This window comes from Odocoileus virginianus, chromosome 11 (genome assembly GCF_023699985.2).
Source record: "Odocoileus virginianus isolate 20LAN1187 ecotype Illinois chromosome 11, Ovbor_1.2, whole genome shotgun sequence".
In the NCBI taxonomy this organism is placed as follows: domain Eukaryota; kingdom Metazoa; phylum Chordata; class Mammalia; order Artiodactyla; family Cervidae; genus Odocoileus; species Odocoileus virginianus.
Genome location: NC_069684.1, coordinates 24,366,884 through 24,393,244, shown reverse-complemented (window position 1 = coordinate 24,393,244; position 26,361 = coordinate 24,366,884). Strand labels below are relative to the sequence as shown.

At 34.8% G+C, this 26,361-nt stretch overlaps 1 protein-coding gene across 6 annotated transcripts in view; it reads right to left on the bottom strand.

Annotated features, from left to right (window-relative positions):
• Positions 1-1,745: 1,745 nt before the first annotated feature.
• Positions 1,746-26,361, bottom strand: part of RC3H1 (ring finger and CCCH-type domains 1) — a 75,171-nt gene continuing 50,555 nt past the window's right edge. For all 6 annotated transcript variants that reach the window (XM_020902277.2, XM_070474055.1, XM_020902275.2 and 3 more), the window contains 11 exons: positions 24,244-24,525; positions 23,684-23,898; positions 21,750-22,120; positions 21,086-21,253; positions 16,895-17,047; positions 14,645-14,858; positions 14,097-14,187; positions 13,838-13,970; positions 11,904-12,050; positions 10,522-10,637; positions 1,746-9,282 (listed from right to left, as the gene is read on the bottom strand). In XM_020902277.2, coding sequence (XP_020757936.2) covers positions 9,132-9,282; positions 10,522-10,637; positions 11,904-12,050; positions 13,838-13,970; positions 14,097-14,187; positions 14,645-14,858; positions 16,895-17,047; positions 21,086-21,253; positions 21,750-22,120; positions 23,684-23,898; positions 24,244-24,525 — 2,041 coding nt within the window. In that variant the 3' untranslated portion in view covers positions 1,746-9,131. The remainder of the gene's footprint in view (positions 9,283-10,521; positions 10,638-11,903; positions 12,051-13,837; positions 13,971-14,096; positions 14,188-14,644; positions 14,859-16,894; positions 17,048-21,085; positions 21,254-21,749; positions 22,121-23,683; positions 23,899-24,243; positions 24,526-26,361) is intronic.

The window sequence follows — 26,361 nt, the reverse complement described above, 5'->3', positions numbered from 1 at the left end:
CACCCCCCAGAACCCCCTACCCTGCCCCAAGCCATTTCTTACCTTCAAGGCCACTGTCTCAGGAAAGCTTTTGCTGCTCAGCCAGGCAAGATTAAATCTTCCTTGCGTATATTCTCACAGCTCCTTGCTCATTTCTTCTGAAGATAATTGTGGATGAATAATCTTTTGGGTGGAGAAGGAAATGGCAAGCCACTCCAGTATTCTTGCCTGGAGAATCCCATGGACAGAGGAGCCTGCTGGGCTATAGTCCATGGAGTCGCAAAGAGCTGGGCATGACTGAGCCACTAACACAACGATCCTTTGGTAATTGTCTGTGATGTTCTGTAGATGATTGTTACCTATCCATAAATGTACACGTCAAGTTCTATAGCTGGAGTTTGAGCTCCTTGAAGGCGAGAATATTCTTTGTTCTCTATAGTATTGTGCCATATGGGGAGTACTCAGTAAATTACTTTAGTAAATACTGTAGTAAGTATTCAGTGAGTAGTTGCAAGTTTACTTCTGATGTGCTAGTTGGTCCCAATAAGGGTGGCAAGCCATTAACTAACTGAGCTACCATGTTGGAAAGCAGAGGAGTTTACAAATTGATCATGAAGACTAGCTGGTTACTGGGACTGAAATGCTAATATATACAAAGACACAAACTCTTACTCATCAATGAGTCTCAGTGTAAAGGGTCAGAAAGTAACCTGTTGCTTGTAAGCAGGGTGGGCCTGGGTAAGTGGTTAAGACAGTAGGTCTGGTTTTGGAATTCCCATTCTCGATTTTATTTTAGGCAATAGTTAACATCCCTCATACCGCCTGAGCTTTTTTTTTTTTTTGACTGTGGCCACTTCTCTTGAGGTCTGAAATGGTACCAATGGAAACCTAATGTTAACTGACAGTAGAAGGTGTGACGTTTGTTCACTGGTAATATACATTATTTTTCTTTTAAAAATATTTAGTTATTTTAAAGGAAACTCTATCCACTGTCAGTTATGTATCTTCTAAAAATATGGACATTTTATTCTATAACAATGTGCTATTGTCACCCTGAATGTTATTCCTTTGTTTTTTCTAATATTCAATGTGTAAGTCAAATTCCCCTAACTATATATATATATATATATATATATAAATCTTCGAATGTTTGGTTTGTTGAAATTAGGATCCAAAGCCCACACACTGCATGTGACTTTTGTATCTCTTAAGTTCCTTTTAATCTAAAGTAGTCCCCTCCCCTCCCCCGCTTTTTTCTTTAAGCCACTGAGTTCTTGAAGAGGGTATATTTTACAGTAGTCTCTAAAAATTCTCTAAATGTCAGGACTGATTAATTGGTGGGGATTGCAGGACAATTAGGAAAAGTGAGTAAGAAAGACAAAAAATATTTGCATCAGGAAGGTATTCAGAGTAAGGCCATGTTGCCTAAGCATAAAAAGGTCCTGCTTTTAAGAGAAGGCATAAAAACCAGAACTTCGCATGTTAACCATGGAGTCTCACTGAATGCCTGACCCTAGGATCTGAGAACCATTACCTTTATTCCTAATGTGCAGTCACTGTATAACAAATGAAGGATTCTGGACTGTGGTGTTGGACTAATTCCTGTGAAATCTATGAAACTGGCATTATGTGTTTGTGTATATTATCTACTTCTCTATTTTTCATCTAAAAAACAAACACAACTCCATAAAAAAAGGTACAAACAAGTACACAATACCAGGGTTAGAATAAGATGGCAGAGGCTCATTTACAAAAAAGACTACGCGTTTCTCTTCATTAATTTATCATTTAATATAAATGCTGACAGAGAGCAGATAAAGACCTTGTAGACACTTTCATATATTTACAAACCAAAAGGCAAATCACCTCCTTCTACTTGTTAAAATAATCCTTTTATCTGCAACTTGTGGGAGCCTTAAACACTAGTTTGGAGCAACATGAGGCTGAGTCAGTTTCCAAGATAATAATGAAAATAACACCATTTTAACAAAAGTGGCAACTTTGATATAAACAGCATGCACACAGGTTGAACAAGATGGCCTCATCCTCTCAGAACCCTGCAACAAGTAGACTACGTAGGTACTCAGACCCAGCATTTAGCTGTCCTAAACGTCTTTCTATTACCACTTTTTCCCACCTCACTTTTTTGAAGGCCATTTAAAAATTGAATATATAAACAGATTTTTAAAGAGAGAAAAATGGTCTACTTCAAAAACAGGGTTCTTTTTTCCTATTCCCAAAGAACTTCCAGGAGATAACATCTTTAAATAAGATTTCACAGTTTGCCAGATGCTAATTTCACAGCTTGTGAAATTCCAACTCATTATCTGTCTTCACTTTTTAAAGAAAAGTTGGAAACACCTGGAAAAAGTAAAATTTCATGAACTTTAGTAATTTAAAAATGAGCTGTCCCTTTAAGGCTCAATATTTTTAGTTCCTAACAGGTAGGTGAGGCAGGCAAGAAAGAATAAGGAGCTAAGGTAAGGGGAAAATAACAGAAATGCACAAAAACTTAAAAAAATTATATTCTGTCTAGCACGAATTTAAGAACAGGAGACATAAATTTTCACTAATTCAAACTGGAAATGATTTCATGGTCATTTATACCCTGACTCAAATCTCATGGGCTCCTTTATTAACCTACATTATTTTTGTCTTGTTAAATATACCTCTGCAGGGCACAATCACATACAATCAATACGATTGGTAAATTACACAAGCTCTATCCCAAGCAAATATGCATCAATATTAAAAACTTATTAAAAAACAAACAAACAAAATAAAACAATAAATCCACCCAAAAAGGTGATAATGACTGCAGAATGTCTCGGGGAGACTGGTATGAGCCTAAAGACCAAATTGACTATAGTCAGGGGAAGAGGGGAAGAAGGGTAACAAGGGGAAGAGACCACACACAAGAAGAAGAATCTCACAACTGGAAAATGTTTAAGTGGGTGAAAGGTTTTTTTCATTATCTTAATTCACTTTTTCCATTTCTGTTGTTCTAAAAAGTCATAGATTCATTATAAAGTAAAATAATGAAGCCTATGGATGGGGGTGGGGGGGATCAACTTTTTTTCTCTAAGTTCCTTTCATTCCCAGAATGTAGGAAGAAGAGAAAGGATGAAGAAGAAATAAAGGAAATTTAGGCAACAATAGACCTGGAAAAAGTAGCTCTCAGAACAGTGTCTTAGTTGAACAGAGGATGTAAACATGATAAGCAAAAGCTTAAAATGCCTTGAAATCAGAGGAATATTTTACAGGGTGGCTAAGATATTACTGTGAGAATGGTAGTCAATTAGTGGAGAAAGATTATGCTAATAAACGGTGATTTCTAAAAAAAAAAAAAAAAAAAAAGGCTACCAATTATCCACCCAATAGTTTGCTTCCATTCTTCTCTTGATCCTTTCGTACATCAGCTGGAGTTGGAGTAGGGGGCCACCTGACAGTTTCCAGTTATAAGATGACTCTTGAGTGTACAACCTAGAATGGATGCCAAAGACTTGTGAGCTCTGTCTAAAGAGTTTAAATTAAAAACAAAACAAAACCAAAAAGAAAAAAAGAAAAACCACACACAAAACACCAACTAGAAACAATGAGACCTCAATACAAGAAAATAAATCACCTTATCTAGTATACAACATACATTTAGGATAACAAACTCCACAGGATTTTATTTTTCTAAATACATATTTTGGACACAATATTTTGTCGTTATTTTAAGTTCTCTCTCTCTTGGGTTATTGTGCCTTATTTTCTTTTGAAAATGAAAGTTATTAATCTTGAGATGTTCTGCTCAGGAAAAAAGTTTAGGGGAAGTTCAGTGTTTGGCCGAAAACTCACAAGCTCTGTAATTCCAGTGGTGAGGTTAGTCCCTTTATCACAACAGGATTTCAAAGGGATCTTTACCCACTTTGTTCAGTGCAGCATTGAAAACTCACCCATTGGGAACATATTTATTATTAAAAGGTATTACTTCTTGGTGGTGGCAGTTTTTTTATTCTTAAGTAAGGTTGCTGCTAGTGTTACTTTCAGTTAGAATCTAAAACATGTGAAAACATCTTTAGCAAAGAAACTCTTAAGAATCAAATTGTAAGCTGACATTTACTATAGTTAATAGTGTCTTTTGACAAAAACATCTTTCTTTTTCCAAGTGGCTCAGGAAAGTTGAAGTAAGAATTAAAAAATATATTAACTGCAATCCACCTGTAATTCCCAATAAGTAATTTCAGCAGGAAAATTTCATAAAGCTGAGTTGAAGCCACAAATAAATATAAAAATCATAGTTGTCCAAAGGCAGAAAAGTATGCATATAGGCCAGCAAAATGGGCAGTCAAGTAAAATAATGACATCAGTAGACTGCTTACTTTTTCAATCCCTAATGTAGAACGTAAAATATGCTTTAGTTTAGAAGCCCTAATTTTCACTTAAAAGGATAGGCAGATTTTTCAGGGAAGATATCACCTTGCAAACACAATAATCATCTATCATCAATAACAACAAAATACAATTGAACTTTTAGGGTAAAAATCTAAGTAAACACTGCAGTTAATTTCCAAACAGGTTCTTAATTTCCCCTAAAAAGTAACTGGGCCTTTTAATGACATATAAAACATTACAAGTGCTTTTCACAGACAGAGTTTATACATGAAACCTTTACTCAACTCTTTAAAATGAGCAAAAAGAAAGCAGAAAAGAGATGGTTAGATCTCCATCTATCACCATTTGTATATAAGCATTAGCAACCAAGTATTATCTATCTTTAGTGAGAAGAATCTCTTTTTCTCTGAATCTGAATATAATCTAACAGGTACTGACTACAGTTAATTATCTTTCACCAATCACATGTTCACGGGTTCTTTTACTCAGTCCCAAGACTTGATCATAGTGACAGTAGACTGTCCTATAGGCACAAGTAAAATAACAAAAATATAACAAACTATCATGACAAAACAATCTCAGTATATGGGGGGAGGAACTGCTTACACACAAAAGATGTAAAAGATGACATTCATGGTTTTAGAAAAACTGATGGATTTTCATTACTTTTCTATTTTATAAGGCCAGCTAACTTTAAGAGTTAACTTTGGATACATCTCCCTACACAGTATAATCAACTCACAAATACTAAGAGGTTTCACAATCAAAATGGCCACTATTTCCTCCCAAACCAAAACAGAGTAAAGCACAAGTCTTTGGCTCTCCTTTAAAGAAAACAGCAGGTTACCATTCCTAACCAGACCTTTGTTTTGCCTACCAGTAGGGCAAATACCACATTTGTGCATCACTGAGTAATAACACCATTAGAAAAGGCAACTTCACAGAAGTTATTGGCTAAGCGAATTCATTTGAATGCTCTGTTTTGAGGCAGCAAACTGTCACTGTTGCAGATTGGGGAGGGCAGTGGGTAAATCAAGGGGAATTTGCAAGACAGATAAGGGCCAGAGAAAAAAGAAAAACAAAAACAAACTTTGAGCTCCAACTTTGAAGACCTATGGAAAATCCGATGGAGTTACATATTCAAGATAGCAAATGAGACTCATACCAATTTTAGGTCTTTCAGACCAAAAAAAAAAAAAAAAGGGAAAGACTAGGAGAAGGAAAGGGAAATAAATGGGAGAAGGAAATTAGCCATATTAATGCTGTATGAAATATATTTTTATACATTCTGAGTAGTTAAGTATTTGTAGCTGGTATTAAAAATAGTGTCTTACTATTTGAATATTACTAGAAACCTATGACTAATTTTTCTTTTGATTAGAAAAGTAACAAGGAATGGATCTTTGGTCACATCAGCCTCTGTAAATTACCCAAGACACGGCAGCTACTGAACTTATGACAGTATCTATAAGCAAGGAGAAAAAACTACATACCGGTCAGAAAATTGAGTCTAGATATCTTATTCTCAGTTCTTCTACCCTCTTCCTAAGACCCACTGAATAAAGAAAAGGTCAAAGTACTTTTATACTCTGGTTATAATAAAATTATGGTGCTATCCAAACAGAACTGAAGCAATGCTTATTACTCCTACCTTAACCCTTCAAAAGTGTTCATTTTCATCTGAGATGTCTGAGTATTGCCTTTTAATTCAGAAGAAATTAACATCTGAATAAGTAAAAAGCCTAAAGATGGTATTTCCTATCTGACTGGCTTCATCTTTTAACTGTTTCTGGAAATAAATCTAAGAAGCCAGAAAAGTCAATATCTTTCACAGATTTTAAGAAAAAAGCAGTTAAAAAGTCAAACAGTTTTACCAAAGCAGGCCATTTACCATTATAGGCTCATCATATGATAAAAAATGTCACAGGGAAAAGGAAAAGAAAGTAAGAGAAAAACAAATTTTTTGGAGGTTTTATTGAATTCCTAAAACTGCTTATGAGCACTGGAAAAGTTATAAGAATTTCCATGAGGTAAGGCAGAAAAACTAATCTTAAATAGGTGAGTTACAGGCACACATACCTTCCTCTTGCTGTTCTACCCACCTAAACTTCCTCTCAAGGGTGGGGTCTTAAGAGAGGTATAGCTAGAATTAAGGCTATAATTTAAGAGATCCCCCATCCTCACTCCATGAAAATACCTTAAAAAGAGAGACTATTTTAAGTCAGTTCAAAACAGCAGCTTTTCTGGTTTTATTCAGAATAGGAAAACATAAATCAATCCCTCTTTCTACCTAGCTTACAAAATCAAAATGGTGAAAGAATGAGTGTATTTGAATTAATAAACAAGAACAACAGAAGTTGAGTTATTAGTGGTTTCAATAGATACCCAAAATGTAATTTTACTTTTACTCCATATTTCAACAAAATCAACACCCATAAATTTCTTTTTAATACCAGAATCATTCTGAATTTCAAACTGAACCAACTATTCCTAAAACTTAGGAATTATCTAACATGTCCAAAGGAGAAATAAGATCTGCCCAAATCTGCCTACAGAAGGTTAGAGGCCAAAAATGTTGCCTTTTATGGTTAGAGAGAGAAATTAAAAATCTCAGGACTCTGTCAGACATAAAACTTCTCTCCTCCTCCTCCCCAAAACAATAAGTACTTAAATAGTAAATGTAAGAGGGTTTTAAGCAAAATAAAACAAATGAAAAAAGGCAAAAAAGCAAATGTATTTTTAAAAAATAGGAAAATATGGATATCAACTGATAAAATGCCTCATCTTCAGTCAGTGCTTCTACCTCCCAATCAGTCATTTTATCGCAACAGCTGCGCTCATGCGAAAAAATCCATAAAACATACCCAATATATATACAGATATAGCTATGTATATATGTATATATATATAATATATATATATAAATTTTTATTTAAATAAAAAAGAAAGCTCGAATCCCAAGCCAATATGTGTATATCAAATCCTTGACCAGCCAGGTCTGTAGGGCATAATCAAATTCAATGTGAAATAGTATATAAACACGGTGCCTTGACTGGGCAAATTAAATAATTGCTACTCAAAAGAGTGTTCTGTTTGGACTCTCCTACTGGTAGGCAATGGCAGGACTGTATTACCCTCCCCCCTCCCTTACCCCCCATTTGTTTCATTTAACAGTACGATAGACACAGAGCTTAGACTGAGGTGGTTATGACCTCAGCAGGAGTTAAGGGTTAAGAAAATAAGAAACAAGAAAAATACAAACTCTTGCTTTTACCCAACCAAAGCAATGCAGTAACTTATTACATAACCAGTGCTTTCTGTTTTAGTAGTATAATCCAGAAAGGGAAATTTCTAGAAAATCAGGCAAACATAGGGATACAGTGGGTGACTATGTCAAATAATCCCCACAATAAACACATATAATATGGTCTTAGTTCAGTATAGACATGTGGCATCAGAATATGTGCAGCAGAACTAAATGAGAAAAATTATTCCTTATTCTCTTCAACATTCTCATGAGGAGTCTTTTCAGTATAGTGAAGCCAAGACTACAAAAATTGATTCCTAGGTACTTACTAACTACCTACTTGTGCTAATAATTCCAAAAAGCAACTACTGATCAATTTGTAAACTATCCTTAAGATTCAAGCAGTTCTCATTTGCCAAATCTCCTTGAAAGCCAGTGGCTCTACTATATAGGAACTTCGTACTTTTGGTTTTTGAGAGTAAAACAAACATTCATTGAAATAATGTGGCTCTGCTCATTTTAAGTTCAATCAAGTGTTGAGCGGTTTTAAAACATGGTGGATTGTCCTGGTTTTTGAACATTCTATGATTTCAGAACTTCAACTTGGAAAAGCATTGCTCTGAATTTCCAGCCATTAGCTCAATATAGGTAATAAACTAAACATGTATTTTCAGTGCTAATAAACTATAGTTCATCCTTAAAATAATTTCCATTTAAATCTTATCAAGCACTCTAAAATTGACTTGGATTTCTGATTACATTAAGAGAATGGAAGCAGTTCATGATATGAAAATGAGGTCTTTAAAAATTAATTGGCAATTATTTCTCTGAAAAGCTGAAATAAACACAAAAACAAGAAATAAAGCTCTCCTGAGCAACAACAAAGTTTTAATGCCATATGAAAAACCTCCCTACACATGAAGCTTGTGACCCAGAAAGAAAGAAAATGATGGCTTCCAAATAATGGCTCTTGGAAAAGTTGATCTGCTGCACATTTTCTAATAACTAGTCTATTACCATTTCTCAAGCACCACAGAATTCTCAGAAAGACCGGTGCTTTTAGTCTGTGGTAATTTATGGGGTTGTGAGAGTTGGAAAGGATTGGGGGTATGGAATTATACACTGGGTATGTAATAGTACCAAAATACAAGAAAAACCTACTTCATTAAGATCATACAATTAATCAAACAGAGTGTATATATAATATCTTCTTTTTTTTTTAAAGCCCTGGATCCAAGGCGTCCAAAGTTATTAAAATAAAGTTCATTCACAGAACAAAAACAAATTTAATCTGAATTGCTTGCAGATACTGCTAATTTTCTTTTTCTTTAAATTAAAAAATGCATTAATATGAACTATGTGCAGGGTTTATTTTTAGTAGTGGTGTTTGTGCACATTGCCTCCGGTGCTTTTCCTGGATTTCTCTGACCACTCTCAGAGAAAGGTTTAGAAGTTATCTGTTCTCCTACCCCTATGCCTCACAGATTGGTTAGGCGCAGAAGATAAAAGTAGGACTCCTCATATTTTAGGGAGTAGAACTGGATGTAACTCCTGATCTCTGGGAGTCATTATTGTCCCCTCCTCCCTCAGGGTCCTCTGACAGGTTCAGAGAGCTGGTCTTGTTGGACAGGAGGCTGATATTCTCTTGTGTCAATGCTGATCCATTAGGCACGTCACTGTTAACATTAAAAAAAAAAGAGAGACAGTTGGAATTTTAAAAGAGGAGAGAGAGAAAACTGATTATTAGTAGAATAAAATCAACAGGGCCTTTCTATATAGCACTATGGAAAATACATGAATGGCTTTCAAACTTTAATTTACAGCTCTATATCCATGCTTTATTTTAGCATATGGGTTGGCAAACCAAGACAAGCTAGGTGATTTTTGTTTTGTTTAACTGCCTGTTTCTGTAAATAAAGTTTTATTGGAACACAGCCTGCCCATCTGTTTACATATTGTCTATGGCTGCTTTCACATTACAACGGCAGAACTGAGAGTTCTGACATGGATAGTAAGACTAATAATTTTAAATATTCACTATCTGGCCTTTAGGAAAAATGCTGACCCCTGCTTTAGCAGGTTTACTAGGACAAGATAACACATGGATTTAAACAGACAAAAATCTAAGCCTGGAAGCAACAGAGCTTTAGAAATTGTTGTACATCATCAGGAAGGCAACTCAGGACTATGCATTAAAAGCCTCAAAGTGCCCTAGCTGCAAAATATCCTAAGGTGCAAGATGTACAAAGAATTAACTACAATTTATTTTTTGCAGAGTTGTTCATAATAATTGATATGTATTCTTCCGTACCTGTAGAAGAGTAAAGGGTGATACGGACAGACCAAATTAAAAACCAGGGGGGGGCAGAACAGGGGATACATGGGTGAAAGAGGCTAAATACCTGCACACTTAAGGGTATATATACATCAAAATGTTAACAATGGTTTTAAATAAATTATAAACCAAAGGGAAGAAGGAGACGGAAACAGAAACTTTCATTTCCTGGATATTAACAGATAATTCAACCTTGACTCTCTTCTAAAATAAGTTTTATTAACTCCTTTTTGTTGTTTAGGTGCTAGGTCGTGTCCAACTCTTTGTGACCACATGGACTGTAGCGTTCCAGGTTCCTTCTATCCATAGAATTTCCAGGCAAGAATACTGGAGTGGTGTGTCATTTCCTTCTCCAGGGGATCTTCCAACCCAGGGAATCTAACCTGTGTCTCCTGCACTGACAGGCAGGTTCTTTACCACTGAGCCACCAAGGAAGCCCCTTTATTAACTCCCAAATTTATGCAAAAATATTCTTTTCTCAATGTATACAAAATAAGGATATTGTAAAAATCAAATTATATTTATGAGAGTGCTTCTATCATGACTGTATGAGACTATATGGAAGTGTCCCTTTCTTTACCTGAATGTCAACGTAAGGTCCTCAGCTGGAACCTTATTTTGTGGTTCTGGTTGTCCATTTTCTGCTTGCTTACTTGTATTCAATTTGCTTTTCATGTCCAGAGAACACTGGTTCTCCTTTGAAAGAAAAGGAAATAAATTTTATTATTTTCTATTTAACAGTGCTGATGGAGGAGAAACCAGCTGCAAGTAATACAAAATGATGAACAGAAATCATATTTAGTTCTGTAAAATGACCAAAAAAACAGGCAGATTAAAAGAATGACAACACAAAAATATAATGGAGTATGGCCCACTTGCTCATCATCCAAGATGAGAAATAAGGGGGCAATGTCTCATGTTAACATTGGAAAATCTCATTGGAAAACTGATGATTCAGAAAAATCAAGTTAAAGTATAGTAAGTATCTATAATACACTTATTGAAAACCGAAAAACAAATAAGCCCCATGTATTTCCTTTAAAAGAATGTGAAAATGATGCAAAAACAACAAAAAGAAATATCAATTACCATGCAATCTGAAGGAAAGTTTCAATCTCCCAAGATTCAAAATTTGCTAAAATGAGTGTTCATGTACCGTAACATAAATCCTAAGCATATCTGTGGATTCAACTCCACAGGAAAGAATATGCTGGTAGCATTTCATTCATGACAAAAAACAGGTCATCAATAACTTAAGGGCTGTGAAACCTAGAAATGTTACTTGGTAATATAACTTTGTATAACATGTGAAGTGAAAGTCACTCAGTCATGTCTGACTCTTTAAGATCCCATGGCCTACACTGTCCCTGGAATTCTCCAGGCCAGAATACTGGAATGAGGAGCCCTTCCCTTCTCCAGGGGATCTTCCCAACTCAGGGATCGAACCCAGCTCTCCTGCATTGCAGGTGGATTCTTTACCAACTGAGCCACAAGGGAAGTCCAAGAGTACTGGAGTGGATAGCCTATCCCTTCTTCAGTGGATCTTCCTGACCCAGGAATCTAACCGGAGTCTCCTGCATTGCAGGCAGATTCTTTACCAACTGACCTTCAAGGAAGCCCTTGGATAACAGCACTGCAAAAAAATGCCATCCCCTCTGCTTCCTTAATCAACATGTTTAACAGAAATTTAGTAACTTTCAGATAATCACCCTGTTTTCCTTGAAACTTTATTATAAATACAGAAAACTAAGACAAAAAACACACTCAAACCAAAAGATAAATGAGGAGAAAAGTGATAAAATAAGAAGGCAGTCCATCTTCACGACACTCTAAGTATTAATCACTCATTTTAGCCTTGGGGTGATGATTCTATATCTCTAGATGATTCCAGAACTCTAGAGCCACAGTTCAGTGACAAAACTACACACAGGGTTTCCTTTCACCTTCCACAGTAACACTTACCATACTCAGTTCCCGGGTTCTCTTCCCAATTTCCCTTTCCACCTGGTGCAGTTCCAAGCTCAGCTGCTCACTTGAGACCATTCCAGGCCATTTTGGAGGCGGTGGTGGCGGGGGCTGCGACTGGCCTGCCAGGGTGCTCGCCTCCCTCTGCAACAGCAGTCTGTTACTAACAGCCTAGTGCATAAAGCCCAGCACATACACAGCTCAACACACTTCACACCACGCACAGAACGACCAGGCCCGACTTCAGACCATAGCCTTAAGCAGCACATTTGCAATAAAAATGATGCAACTGTAAGGCACTGTGTCTTTGAATACCATTTGAACAAAAAAGGAAAAAGATGAGCAATTTAAACTTGGTGAACAGTAATTTAATCTTTGGTTTAAGCTGCTCTTCTTTTCTTATTTAAGAGGGAAGTCAACTATAAATGTGGGGGGAAAAAACTATAAATGTGCTTTTTTTCCCCGTTTTTGAATTGAATTTTCTCTGAAATAAATTCTATAATTTCTTTCAATGAAACTTCAATAATGACAAAGACTTTTAACCACAGTGAGTTAAATAATGCTGAAATTTTCTGGAACAGAAAATCAGTCTAAGAAATTTCAACTAAGATAAAAAGCCATGAAATAGCAAGGAAAAGAATTATATTTCATGAGGTTGATTAAAGGTCCAAATCTTTAATAACTAATTACCTGAAGATGAACATAATAAACATAGCATTCTTTTTTCTTAAAACGGGAATTAGCAAGAAGTTTTGGATCAACGTAAATAAAGCAATGGAAAAAGGAGACAAACATGAATACTATACAGGTTTATATTTCTAAACTTTATCACTTACATAAGAGTATAAGCCAGACACATGCTCAAAAACAAGCAAACACACAAAACATCCTACCTATTGGTCTTGCTAATAAGAAAGTCTAAGACAGAATCAGTTAGAAATTGATTTCCAAAGCAATGCCTTACTTATTATTAAAGATCTTGGTAGAAAGATAAAGACTAATGTTCTAAGAGTATCTTTTTCTTCAGAAGAGAGCAATGCATTTATCACTAGAATGTCTTTAGCTTTTCATATTCAAAGTTAATGTTCCAATCCAAAGGATAATATAAACAAAACCTAGTCTTCTTGATGGGGCACTTAAGGGACTTCAAGAATTTTTTGTCTTCTGACATTCTGTTTCTCTTAAGTACTAGATACTATGGTGGAAAGAACACTGAACTTGGAGTATGAAGACTTGGGCTCATGTTCAATCTCTGTGAAATTCATATCCTTCAAACAAAAAGGGAGGAAAATACCACCTGCCCAATCTACATGTCAGGAACCCGTATGGGTCAAATAAGACAGGTAATAATAATTTATAAAGTGAAAGAACTATATTAATGAAAGGTATTATTATTATGTAGACGATTTTTTTTTTTAGGTCAAAGCTGTGAGCTTCTACTAAAGATATTGAGAAGTAAAAGAAGTGAGAGAAATTTTTAAAAATTAAAGAAAATGTGAGAAATTAAAAACAAAATTTAAGTTAAAAGCATCTGTTGATTAAAAAACTATATAGTATACCTTCAACTTAAATGTGTTATCAGGGAATATAAGCTCCTTTTATGTATTTTATTTTATTTAATATTTTAGATAATCTAGTAAATTTAGATTATCTAAAATATTATACAGTATAAAAATATAAAAGCTTATATATAATATATAATAGTAACATATAAGACATATAAAAAGTGTTTCCTATTCTCAGACAATAGAAATTCTAAATTTCCTAAAGTCTGAGAACTTCAAAGTATTAAAATTCTTTGAAAAATGGACACTTATACTAACTCTTAAGAAAAAGAGTTTTAAGTTTGAGGTTCATTGAACCTCAAAAGTTCCTCCTTTTAAAATCTCTTTGAGAATGGTCTAAAACCTGGAATATCTCTAAGCCTGTACCTCTAGTCCACGTAGCTGGGTCTGTTGGCTAATTTGATGGTTTAGCTGCTGTAATTCCAGTCGTAGCTGTTCCCGCTCAGCAGACGGAAGGGGTTTTCCATGGCTAGCCACTTCTGACATAGATATTCTCTCCCTTTTGTGGGAAGGAAAATGTGGAATAAATTAAAAATTTTATTTAAAAAAAATACTATTGACCAGAAAAACAAAGAAAGCTGAGTAATTTTAAAGGTTTGTAAAAGTAATAAGAATGACGTAATACCTCTCACTGAAGTGTCCCTGAGAAGGTATGTTTTGATGAGGTGAATATGCAGAACCTCCCCAGCCACCATGGGTTCCATATGGACCATAGTCTGTAAGAGAGTAATTTACAGTGAAATGATGCAATTTGTAGATTTGATTCTTCTTTTCAGGTAGTCACAATCTAAAAGTCAAAGTTATATTCTGTACAGTTATCTTCAAAGATGGCTACCAAAATAGTAATAGGGTATTGATGTTTGTTTTTTCGCCACTCAGTCTTTGTAATTTTTCCTTTGGTATGAATTTTTAAAAAATAAGATGTGTTATTTTAACAAAAACAATGAAACTATTAAAAACTATATAGGTTATCCTCATATACAGACATTTTAGTTTGTACCCCTACAATTCCCCAGGTTATAATTACTTTTCTACAGGGCTAATTCCACAGAAAACTTTGAAGACTACTGCCCCTGAAGATTACAAAGAGCACTGATGATAAATAGGGAGAAAGTAGTGTTGGCAGTTGTGAATATGAACACTCTAAAATCTGATTACCTCTGAGATTCTTACCTGAAATGTTAATAGATTTTGTGGGAGCTCCCTGAGGTGCCATAGCCTGCATTGGGCCAGCACCCTGATATATCGTTTTGGAAGTTCGAGAAATGGCACCAAACCGAGATACTGTTGGTCGGTCTCCAAATGGGATGAGATCATCATCACTGGTTTCTGCTGCTCTTCTCTGAAGGTCCAAGCGCTGGTCTCTAATTCCTTTACTCTCCACATTCTGAGAAAAAATGAAATGAGAAATCCACTTCTCACTTAGATCTCTAACATAATTTCCTCTAGCTCTGTAATAAGGTCAAAATAGAGTATAATGTTTTTACTGATAAAGACTAAAATCATTGGTTGCTTTTAGTTGTCATATAAAACACTACCTTTTGAATCTCTGATCACTCCTTATAATGGTATTTTTTTCTACATCATCAGAAATATCTTTTACATCATTATCCAGTATACATACATACACACACATATATATACATATACAAATATATATATATATATACACATTCAAATACATATATATAAACATTCTTTAAAAATATGTGTCAACATAGGCTTTTAAAAGGGATTTCAGTCAGAAAGATAAATGGAAACTGAATTGTCAGACCCTTGCTACTTAAAGTGAGGTGAAAGTCGCTCAGTTGTGTCTGACTCTTTGCGACCCGATGGACTTCATAGTCCATGGAATTCTCCAGGCCAGAATATTGGAGTAGGTAGCCATTCCCTTCTCCAGGGGATCTTCCCAACCCAGGGATCGAACCCAGGTCTCCCGCATTGCAGGTAGATTCTTTACCAGCTGAGCCACCAGAGAAGCCCAAAGTTCAGCAGCAACAGCATCACTATAGAACTCATTAGAGATGCAGAATTTCAGGTCTCAGTCCACTTTTACTGAATTAGAACTTGAACTTTAACAGATCCTTAGGTTAAATTCTAAGGATCAGAATTCACATCCAGACTCATGTTTGAGAAACACTGGGGGAGACTTTTTTCCATTTGGGAAATGTTCAATAACATGTAGGTTAGACTGGACAACATTTTTATTCTTTAGTAATTTAAAGAAATGAGTTTTATTTTGCTAATGTTTATGTTATTTTAATTACTCTTTCTGAAACAAGGGTTTCTATCTACTCTGCCTCCTTATCTCATTCCTGTTCTTAGAGAGGCTGTTTTTTATGGCCTAAAAACAATGTTGCCCTAAACCCACTACAGAAAAGCAAAAGGTTCCTTTCTGCTTTCTTCTCATCTATATTCCTTTGCCTTTCTTCTTTTTCTATTGCCTGGCATCTAATCATATTTCTGCTACAGATGCCACTTCATTCATTTATAGCTATACTGGCATCTAAGTCTTCCTTTTCTATTACCAAAAACTGGTCTTCTCTCAACCTGCTGGACAAGTCTTTCTCTTTGAAAATCTGTATCTAACAACCCAGGGAACCTTTCTTAGAATTAATAAGGGCAAATGGCTTAAGAATAATAGTTTAAAAAAAAAGAGTCAAGGCATACCTTTAACTCATCAACACTACTCCTAAGCATAAATTTCATGCATGTAAACAAGGAAACATAGGCAAGAATGTTTACTGTAGCACTGAAGATAATAATAAAAGATAAAAAACAGCCTAAAAATAACAACACGAAAATGAATAAACAATTATATACTTATTGTATGGTATCAGTTATCATAAACGGTATCTGATAAAAGAAGTGAAAACGAATGAATTTGAACTTAGATATAAATTTGGATACATCTCAAAAACAATGCTGAAAGAAAACATAGGCTGAAATTTATAATATGTATAAGGTCTATAAATATTCAAAATAAAATTATTTATAAGTCAAATGAAAGTATCCATGAAATGATAAACTCTCAATTCAGGATAGGATTCACCTTAACTCCAGGGAAGGAGAGGTGCAGAAAATGACAGGGAGGTACAGAAAGTCAAAGGTAAAGTTTATTTCTTGAAAGGATAAATGAGCAATTAAGAGAAAATAGTCATATATTTTAAGCTTGAGTATTAGATACACTGGTGTTACACTACTTTTTGTTAAGAAGTAAAATGATTTTAGTGTAATACATTTCAGTATACCATAGCTTACTTGAAGCTAAGTAATTATAACTGTGACACAAAAACTAGTGTTGTTCACTAGATTCAACTTTGTTTAAACTTAAGAGTTTTAAGAATTATAAAAGAAATAAAGAAAGTTTAACATATAATTCAATCACACAGTATAGAATTATGGCTTAGTTGTTACACATACCATCATTTCCACACTCCCTGCTGCCACAACATCTTTAGGTTTTGCATCTTTGGTTCCAATGTAGGAGCCAATAGTGTCACAGGACCAGGGGGAGTACTGGCTATAATCATTTCCTTTGTATTTCCCAGCTACCTTCAAGTCTTCATCCAAAAACTAGAGACAGAAAAAAGAAAAAGGGGAACAAAACAGGAAATAGCTCTATGAGTAACAACACAGAGAAAGCAGGAATTTCTTTAGAATATCATGCTAAAGCAACAAAATAATGGTTATTTGATTTGTCTCACAACAGAAGATTTTTGTTGGCTATGAAAAATATAAAACAAACAAAAACTGATGTTGAGCCATTATACTTTGTTAACACAAGGTCAAAAAGAAGTATCTCAAAATCTTTCAAAGAGTCAAATTAGGATTTTTGAAGCAATTTGCTCATCCTCTTTCTCAACAGATCAAGTTAACATTTAAGCAAATAAGTACTAGGCCCTGGTTTTACTAGACCCTCTTTAATGTTTCTTTCAATAATATTTCAGGTAAATAAGAGCACTAAACACTCTTTAAAATGTAATCTTAAATGTTCTATATAAGTACATGATGACGTAATGACTTTTCCCCTGAAATCTCTTTAACAGCAACAACTTGTATCTTGAATAAAATCTGGTCCTTATGTTGATTCAATGAAGTGAAGATTCCAAATTTTCTTAAGATGATCTCTGAAGTTATATAATAACCAAATAGGTATTCTAAGTCTGATGTATTTTTACTTACATTCAAATTTGTGTAACTTTTTACAGCCTTCTAAGTGCTTTTAGATATACACTATCTTATATGTTCTTCAAGTCCAGATGAGACAACATGGGTGATCTGACCAAGGTTATACCAGTATAAGGAGTTCTAGGACACTATTAAATTACCCTCACTTTATCACAGATGTATATACTGGCATACTAACACTCCAGGGGGGTACTGGCACATATAAATGGCTCTATGCTTCCCCTATACTGGAAAAGAATAAAATAAAAAATTCTATTTTCTGAGTCATCATTCTGGTCTTCTGCACTGGCAGAAGGATCTGCTGTTCACAAATACCACTCATTTTCAAGCACAACTCCTGTTTCCATTGTGTATAACCTCTTTCCATTTTTTTGTCCTACTTCTATTTTAAAAATTCCATCTCTTTTTTACATGTCTCCTCCACACACAAATTTTGTATAAAACAACTAGTTTTTTTAAAAGACATGACCTACTAACAAGAGCGTTTTCTCCCTCCAACAGCAAGACATGCAGGATAATTGGTCAAGTAAAAACAAAAACCAAAAATATGCAAAACACAAAACCTGAAGATGTAATTACTAAATAATCCTATTAAAAATTATAACGATATGTTAGTTCATGTACAGAAAAGTTGAAATACATATTAAAAAGTTGAAATATATAATAAACTGACAATGATACAGAAAATGAGATTTTGGAGAAATTTCTTTGTTACATTATTTTCATAATGTATCAGTTTAGTATAACTATATGCGGGTTGTAATAATCAGAACTGAAGTTTAATTATATAGCTTTGTTATGTTAATAATGAGACAAATTCTAAAGTTCCTTAACAGCCACACATTATTATTTTTTAGAAATAAAAAAAAATACAAATAGTTACTATTTACTGAATGCCCACTATGTGCCAGATGCCTATGTCACATTTAATTTTCACCACACCACTATGAGGTAGGTTTTGTTATGCTCGATTTACAAATAGAGAGACCTGAGCCTCAAGGAAAGCTAAGTAACTTACAAAAGATCTGAGCCACAAAGCTGAACCTGACAGATAAGCGTATTTCATTCTAAAACTGGCTCATTTTTCATAGTGTCATATTGCTTTCCATATTTCTCAGAAAATGGTATGGCATAACAAAGCTCAGGAATATCTCTAATAATCAGCTTTTGAAAAGATATCATGTCATGTTTATCCAGGTAAAATTATATTAAAAGATGTTACAGCTTTACTAATTGATCTACACTATTGTGCAAAATTCATCCAAAGTGTTTAGATAGGAAAGCTAGATACTATGAACTCTCTTCAGTAATTTTACTTTCATACACCCCAAAGTTTACTGTTTATTATATGCAATATGGTATGCTTTACTTTTCAACTTTCATTGCTTAGAAATACTGTTTAGAATTATAATTCTACACATAAAGCATGTAAGACATTTTCTTTACATATCAACTGCACCCATACGAAAAAAAATCTATTTGACTTAAAATGGCTATACACACTGAGCTGAGGCAGTATGTATAACAACAAGCCAAAATAAATATATAAGATCAATAAAGCAAAAAGATAGCTTTCTAAAAAGATAAAATTGATGATAAATCCCTAGCAAGACTAACCAAGGAAAAAAATTATTACTAACATTAGAAGTGGAATAAACCCTGTAGACATTAGAAAGATAGTAAGATAATACTCACTGATAATAACTCTTAGCACTGTCTTGTTGAAATACTGATAACCTTGAAATTACTGTCTACTACTCTCTAGTTTATAAAACAGTTTATTCTAGCAACTCTATTTCAGTGTTTTTCTGCCTTTCACTACCTATATTAGCCTGTCTCTTGTATATGAATCAACCTTATCATCCTACTGTTTCCCTTGCTATTGAGTTTAACAAAACTTTGACATGTCTCAGTTATAAAAAGTCTAAAACTAGCAATACAGGGAAATTTTATTAATCTGATAAAGATTATCTACAAAAAAGCTGACAGCAAACATCCTAATGGTAAACTGTTAGAAGTTTCATTTGCTCAAAGACCAGAAATAAGAAAACCTATCATCATCTCTCTTTTTAATATTACAGTTGAGGATCTAGCTTACACAACTAATAAGAAAAAGAAAATACTTAAGAATTGAAAAGGAGAAAGAAAAATGGTCACCATTCACAGAGAACACAAAAATCCAAAAGAATCCACTAACAAATACTAGAATTAATAGGGAAATCTACCAAAGCTGCTGAACACAAGGATCATAATTCATAAAAATCTACTTAATTTCTCTGTAATAAGAAAAAAGAGAATATGAAACTTCAAAAAGGACTCCATTTAAAACATCTTCAAAAACATTACTTTTCTAGGAATAAGTTTAATGAAAGATGTGAAAGACACTGAAAACCACACGAGGTAGGACATTATTGAGAGAAATTAAAGAATATTCAAGGAAATGGAGAGTATACCATGTTCTTGGAGACTCACTATTGGAAAGATGTTACTTCTGCCCAAATGGACCTAAAGCAACACTGTACAGTGAAAAATATCACTGATTCACATATGTAACCTAAAAATTTTTAATAGGCACATTAAAAAATAAAAACATAAAATTAAACAATACATTTAACTTAATAATCCAAAGTGAAAAGGGGGCTTTCCTGGTAGCTCAGACAGTAAAGAATCTGCCTGCAACACAGGAGACCCAGGTTCAGTCCCTAGAAGGGGAAGATCCCCTGGAGAAGAGGTTAAATTGTTAAATAATTTTAACAATACATTTTATTTAACTTAATAATCCAAAGTAGTATAATTTTAACATGTAATTAATATATACTATATACTAATCATAATTATTATATACACTATATAAATATAAATATATTACTAAAATATTTTTGAGGGGGCACTAAATCTTCAAATCCAATATATGTTTTATGCTTATAGCACAGGGGAACTCAGATTAGGCATATTTTAAGTATCATTATCCATATATGGCTAGTGGTTAGCATACTGGGTTGTGCAGATCCAGAGATTCAAGGTAATCCTAATAAAAACTGCAGCAGATATTTCTGTGGACATCCACATGCTGATTCTAAAGTATGTTTGGAATTTCCAAGGACAAAGAACAGCGAAGACAAACCTGAAGACCAAAACTGGAAAACATACATCACCACATGAAGATAGTGTGGTGCTGGTAGAAGTACAAAGAAACAGATCAATGGAACTGAAACATATACAGTCACCTGGCTATGACTATAACCAGATTATGATACTATATACAAAAATCACTTCTAGATGGATTACAGATCTAAATGTGAAATAATAAACCTTTTAGAAGAAAACAGAAAAATATCTTCATGATCTTGGGAAGGGTGAAGATTACTTAAACCACTGATAAAGGAAAAATTGATAAACGAGCCTAAAAAGCCACAGGCTTACTTCCTCTTGATGGAAGGCAGGAGGCAATGTTGGTGAAGGTGCAAAAGGAGGTGGAGAGATAACCTTCCTTTCTTCTAGCTGTGCCATTATTTCCTTTCGCCTTCGATGTAGCTCATCTAGACTAGGATGGGGCTGGGGAGGAGGCGGAAGCCGACTGTATGGAGGCTCCTGAAAATGAAAAGATGAGTACAAATTGAAAAAGAATTTCAGGACACATTGATTCACTTAGCACATATTTTAAATAACTAGCCTGTATACTCATCTTAACATCTGGAAATAGCAAGACTTAATAAAACAAAACAAAACCCCTAAAAGTTCTCAGGATTTCCCAAAGACCTAAATATAAGTTTCTTTTTCTTGGTCAGACACCATACTTTCTAAATGAATCTAGAAATGTTAATAAAATCATCTAACATTTTCAGAAACTAAGATGGGTTAGTGGGAGTGGGGCAGTAGTTTATTTCCCTTTCAACAGTAAAAAATAAATAAATAAATAAAACCCCTAAACCTATGAAGATTATGAAAAGGTGACAAAAGACACTTTCCTTTAAAAGAATTAACTGATCAAAGGGTTATTACCATAGTAAAAGTTTAAACAAAAAATCACTATAAGCGATAGTCAAATTAAATCTACATTAATAATAATAAAAAGAACTCAGCATACTCTGTTGTACGAAGGTCTGATCTGAGCTGGGTGTGGAGCCACTGGATAGTAACCCTCCATCTGTTGGTATCTCTCTCTGGGTTCTGGTACATACGGCGGCACTGCTGCAGGTGGAATCTCAATGGGTATAGGACTTTCTCGGAACATCTCCTCTCTTGCGTAAGACTGAGCAGGGTATACTCGACGGCCATCATAGTGTGGTGGGTACATAGGTGGGTACTGTTGTGGCTGTGTGCCATACTGTGAGTTTACTACACGATCTTGCAGGTATGGTGGATAATGATCCAAGTAGGGAGCACCAGGTTCAGGAGCAGATGGTGGAGGTCGGACAAAACGGGACATACATTGTGGTGATGGCGGATAGTACATACCTGTACAATACAAAAGAGCAATCAAAAGCAACAATCAGCCAACCTATTTTTCTATGTAAGACTTTTCCTTTTAAAATATTTCAACAGTAAAGAATCAAAAATCCACTCATTTCTTTAGATGTTTCCCCCTCTGCTTAGGTATGCAGTCAGGCTAGATTTATGAAAAATATCAAGCAAAAATTCTCCTTCCAAATTATTGAAAACACCAATCTACTCACAGTCTACAAGAGTAAACTGGCTCTCTCAATTCTCTGATCATCTTTCTCATGTGCCTAATATACTGCAAACACTGGAAAGCAAAAAAACTGTATTTTCCTGAAGCTTAGGTTCTACAAATCTTTCATTTGCATAAGTTTAGAATGTGAGACTGAGTTAACTGGAAAGGGATATGGCCCTCAAAAGATCCATTCTGCTGTACAGACAGAGTGGCTAACTGCATAACTCCAGAGTTCTTTTTTTGGCCATGATGAAAGGCACATAGGTTCTTAGTTCCCCAACCAGGGACTGAACCCATGCCCTCTAGAGTGGAAACATGGAATCTTAACCACTGGACTGCCAGGGAAGTCTCCTGGAGTTCCCGACCCAACAGTTGTGGCAGTAGCTTCCCAATTTCAAGACATTTGCCTCAACTGATGAACTCCTCTGTTGGCAATTAGGACAGAAGCTTCCTATATATATTTTCTTTATTATTATTTTTTTAACATGAATTACATTATGTGAAAACTCATTCTCCATACCTAGTATTACCATTAAAACTGGCTATGTCTATTTTCTCAAATACCTGCTTCCTATTTTCTCACCACATTAGTCCAGACCTCAAGTCATACCTGATTAACAATAGTCTTACTCCTCCTTGACTCTAGATTCATCTTTACAATCCATTTGTAAATTTTCCTTTCTATTCCCCAAACCTCTGTTTAGGGCATTCTTCCACAGTCTTTTGAGACCTCAAGGTCTCAATGATCTTCCTTGAGTCTTGCAGTTAATTTCTACCACACTAATATTAACCACCACAACTCAACACCTCATTTCAAACATGTGTGTAGATATACTCTAACACATACAGTTTTCAATTCTTTACTAATATTGATTCTATACTATAAACTCTCTAGAAGTATGTATTTGCATTTTTTCCATGTATATTACAGGACCTAGAAAAAAACATTAGGTGACAACTGAAAGGAAAAAATGTACCATGTGTGTTTAATTTATATTCACCATAATATTACATTCTTTTCTCATGCTTGAAGATAACTTTTGTCAGGAAAATATATATTGCCTCAGCAAATTTCCACTGTCTACTTGAATGACTTATTTCCATAAATATGTAAACACTTTTAATATACAACTGCTTCTAGCAGTTGGGGTAAACTGGTTTTCCTAGCTTTGCTACTTCATTTATTTCATATTATTTAGCTGATCACATAACTTCAGTTTTTTCCCAAGTATTAAAAAAAAGCATTTATTTATTTTGAGGAGGTTACTGAAAATATGGTCACTCTTACTTGAAATCATTCTTGTAACTCCTAAGAAAAGTGAGTGACATAAATGAAAGATCATTACCCTGCTGATAAGGTGCTGGTTCAAACGGCGGAGCGGCTCCTCGAGGATCCTGGTAATAAACATCAGCCTGCTGTGCTGAATAGAGCTGAGAACCTCGCGGCACCATCTGAAGAGGTTTAGTGACAGGCATAGGGGGCAGCTCTGTTGGTCCTCTTGGAGGTACAGGATGTGGATTAACAGGCAAGGCAGAAATACTCTTAGGGACCGATTCTAGCCTATGGGAGCAAGAGTCTGCATGTCAAGTTTAAGGTCTTGAGAACATTTCTAAATGCATACAAACTGTTGTTACATGTAAAAAAAAAAAAAGCCAAAATTTGGGAAACAGGCTTCTTCCAATAACCATTTTTTTCCCACAAATTTTGCAAACTTTGATCTTATGTCACCTATACTGTTTCTCAAAAAAATCACTGGCACATGAAACAGAAATAAAAAACAACAGACTAGAGCCCTCCAGTTAAGGGTTTTCCCCTCCCCCAAACAAAACACTGATTATTCTTTCTTCCTTCTACTTTATGTCAATAAAGAAACTTTAAAAATAAAAGTTAGTAAAAACAACGTACAGGTCAGGAGGGGACCCAGGGGCACTACTGCTCAGGTGATCAATCTTTCCTGGTTTCAGACTGGTATCGTAGCTGGGGTCTGTCCCTCGTGGAATCAGTTGCGTTACTGTATTCCCTGCTGATACAATCCCATTCGGCAGAGCAGGGGTTTTTCTGCTAGGCAGATCCACTGCCCCTTCTTCCGGAAGGATAGCTGTTGAAGGCAGGCCCACCTCATTAAGTTGACCCAAAGAGGCACTCAGGGGTCTCCTGGGAACCAGGCGTTTGTTCATTTTACGAAATCTATAGAAAAAGCAAAGGTGCACAACAAAAACCAAAATTGTGGAAGCAAAAATCAATAAATAAAATGTATTTAAGAAACAGATACAAAAGGAAAAGATTCTGAGCATATCACTTTCTAGAAATTCTCTTAAAACACTGGCTCTAGCTATCATCTTGGAAACTTGTATATATATATACAAACTCCAAAGTTTGTGTGTGTGTGTCTATATGTGCCTGTATATATATAGACAGACATACACAAACTTTGGAGTAGGGGTTGGGGGGGACTACCCATCAACAGTAATTACTGTTAAGTTTGATATATAATACAGATTTTTCCACTCTATGCACTAGTTTAATATTCTTACGTTTGTAAGATTATTATTTACAGAAATAGGGTTATATATGGCAGAGTCAGACACAACTGAGTGACTGAACTGATGGCTGCTTAGTAAATTTTTTCCTCTACTTCAAAATCTTAACTATTCCTTTATGTCAGTATACTTTAGGTTATCCCTAATTTTTGCTATTAAAACAATGTGGTAACAGAAAATTATACACATATACTTCACACCTGTGTAAATAACCAAAAGCAGAATTACTAAGTCTAACATATGCATATTAGAAATTGTTATAATGTCCAAAGCTATTATAACTCCTACTGATTAAAAGGAAAAAAAAAAGGCTTTTTTTCAATATCTTATTAAACACTGGCTAGTCTCAGTCTCTGACAGTTAAAAAAAAATCAGGTTTTATTTTAATTCACATTTCTTTAACAATTAGTGAAACTGAACATAGTTTCACATGTTTGCTGGCCATTCGTGTTTCTTCGGTGAATTGTTTACAGGCCTGATCCATGTATCTACTGGTTCTTCTCTTTCTTATAGATTTGTAGGAGATCATTTTGTGTTACGGGTATCAAGTCATTTCACCATCATTTTTCTTCTTTTTACATTTGTGCTGTTTGAGCCATTATCTTAATTTTAAATTTTCATTTCAAATTTATTAATCTTCTTTATGCATGCCAGGTGTCATTCTTCAAAAATCGTTTCCTGGGTTTCCCTGGCAGCTTAGTGGTAAAGAATCCACCTGCCAATGCAGGAGACACAGGTTTGATCCCTAGTCCAGGAAGATCCCACATGCCACGGGGAAACAAAACCTGGGCACCACAGCTACCAAGCCTGTGCTCGGAGCTGCAACGACTGAGCCCATATCTTGCAACGACTGAAGCCTGAGTGCTCTGGAGCCCATGCTCCACAACAAGAGAAGCCACAGCAATGAGAAGCCCGTGCACTGCAACTAGAGAATAGTCTCCACTCGCCACAACTAGAGAAAAGCACATGCAGCAATGAAGACCCAGTGCAATTAAAAATAAATAAATAAAATTATATTTTTTTAAAAATCCTTTCCTACATAAGATGATGTAACAACAACAATCTCTAAGTACTCTACAGTTTTCTCCTAAATATTTAAATCTCTGATAAATTTATAATTCATTTTGGTATAAAGGTTAAGAATCTAGCCCTAATTATTTTTCAAATAGAGTTGTTTCATCATATTTTTTTTGATATTGATATGAAATGCCACCTTTTTTCACATTGCTGAGTTCATATATGTATCTGGAATTCTTTCTAGATTTTCTACTGTATTTCATTGGTCTATCTATTCCTATGCTAATACCACAGTTTTTATACTTTAGCTCATAAAACAGGTTAATATTAATAGTTATTACTCTAGTCCCCCACTGAAGACTTTTTTCCCCAGAATTTCCTGGTTATTGGCGTATTTTTTCTTCCAAATGAATGAATTTGTTAGGGCCCAAAAATCATCCTCTTAAGATTCTGAGATTTCCCTGAA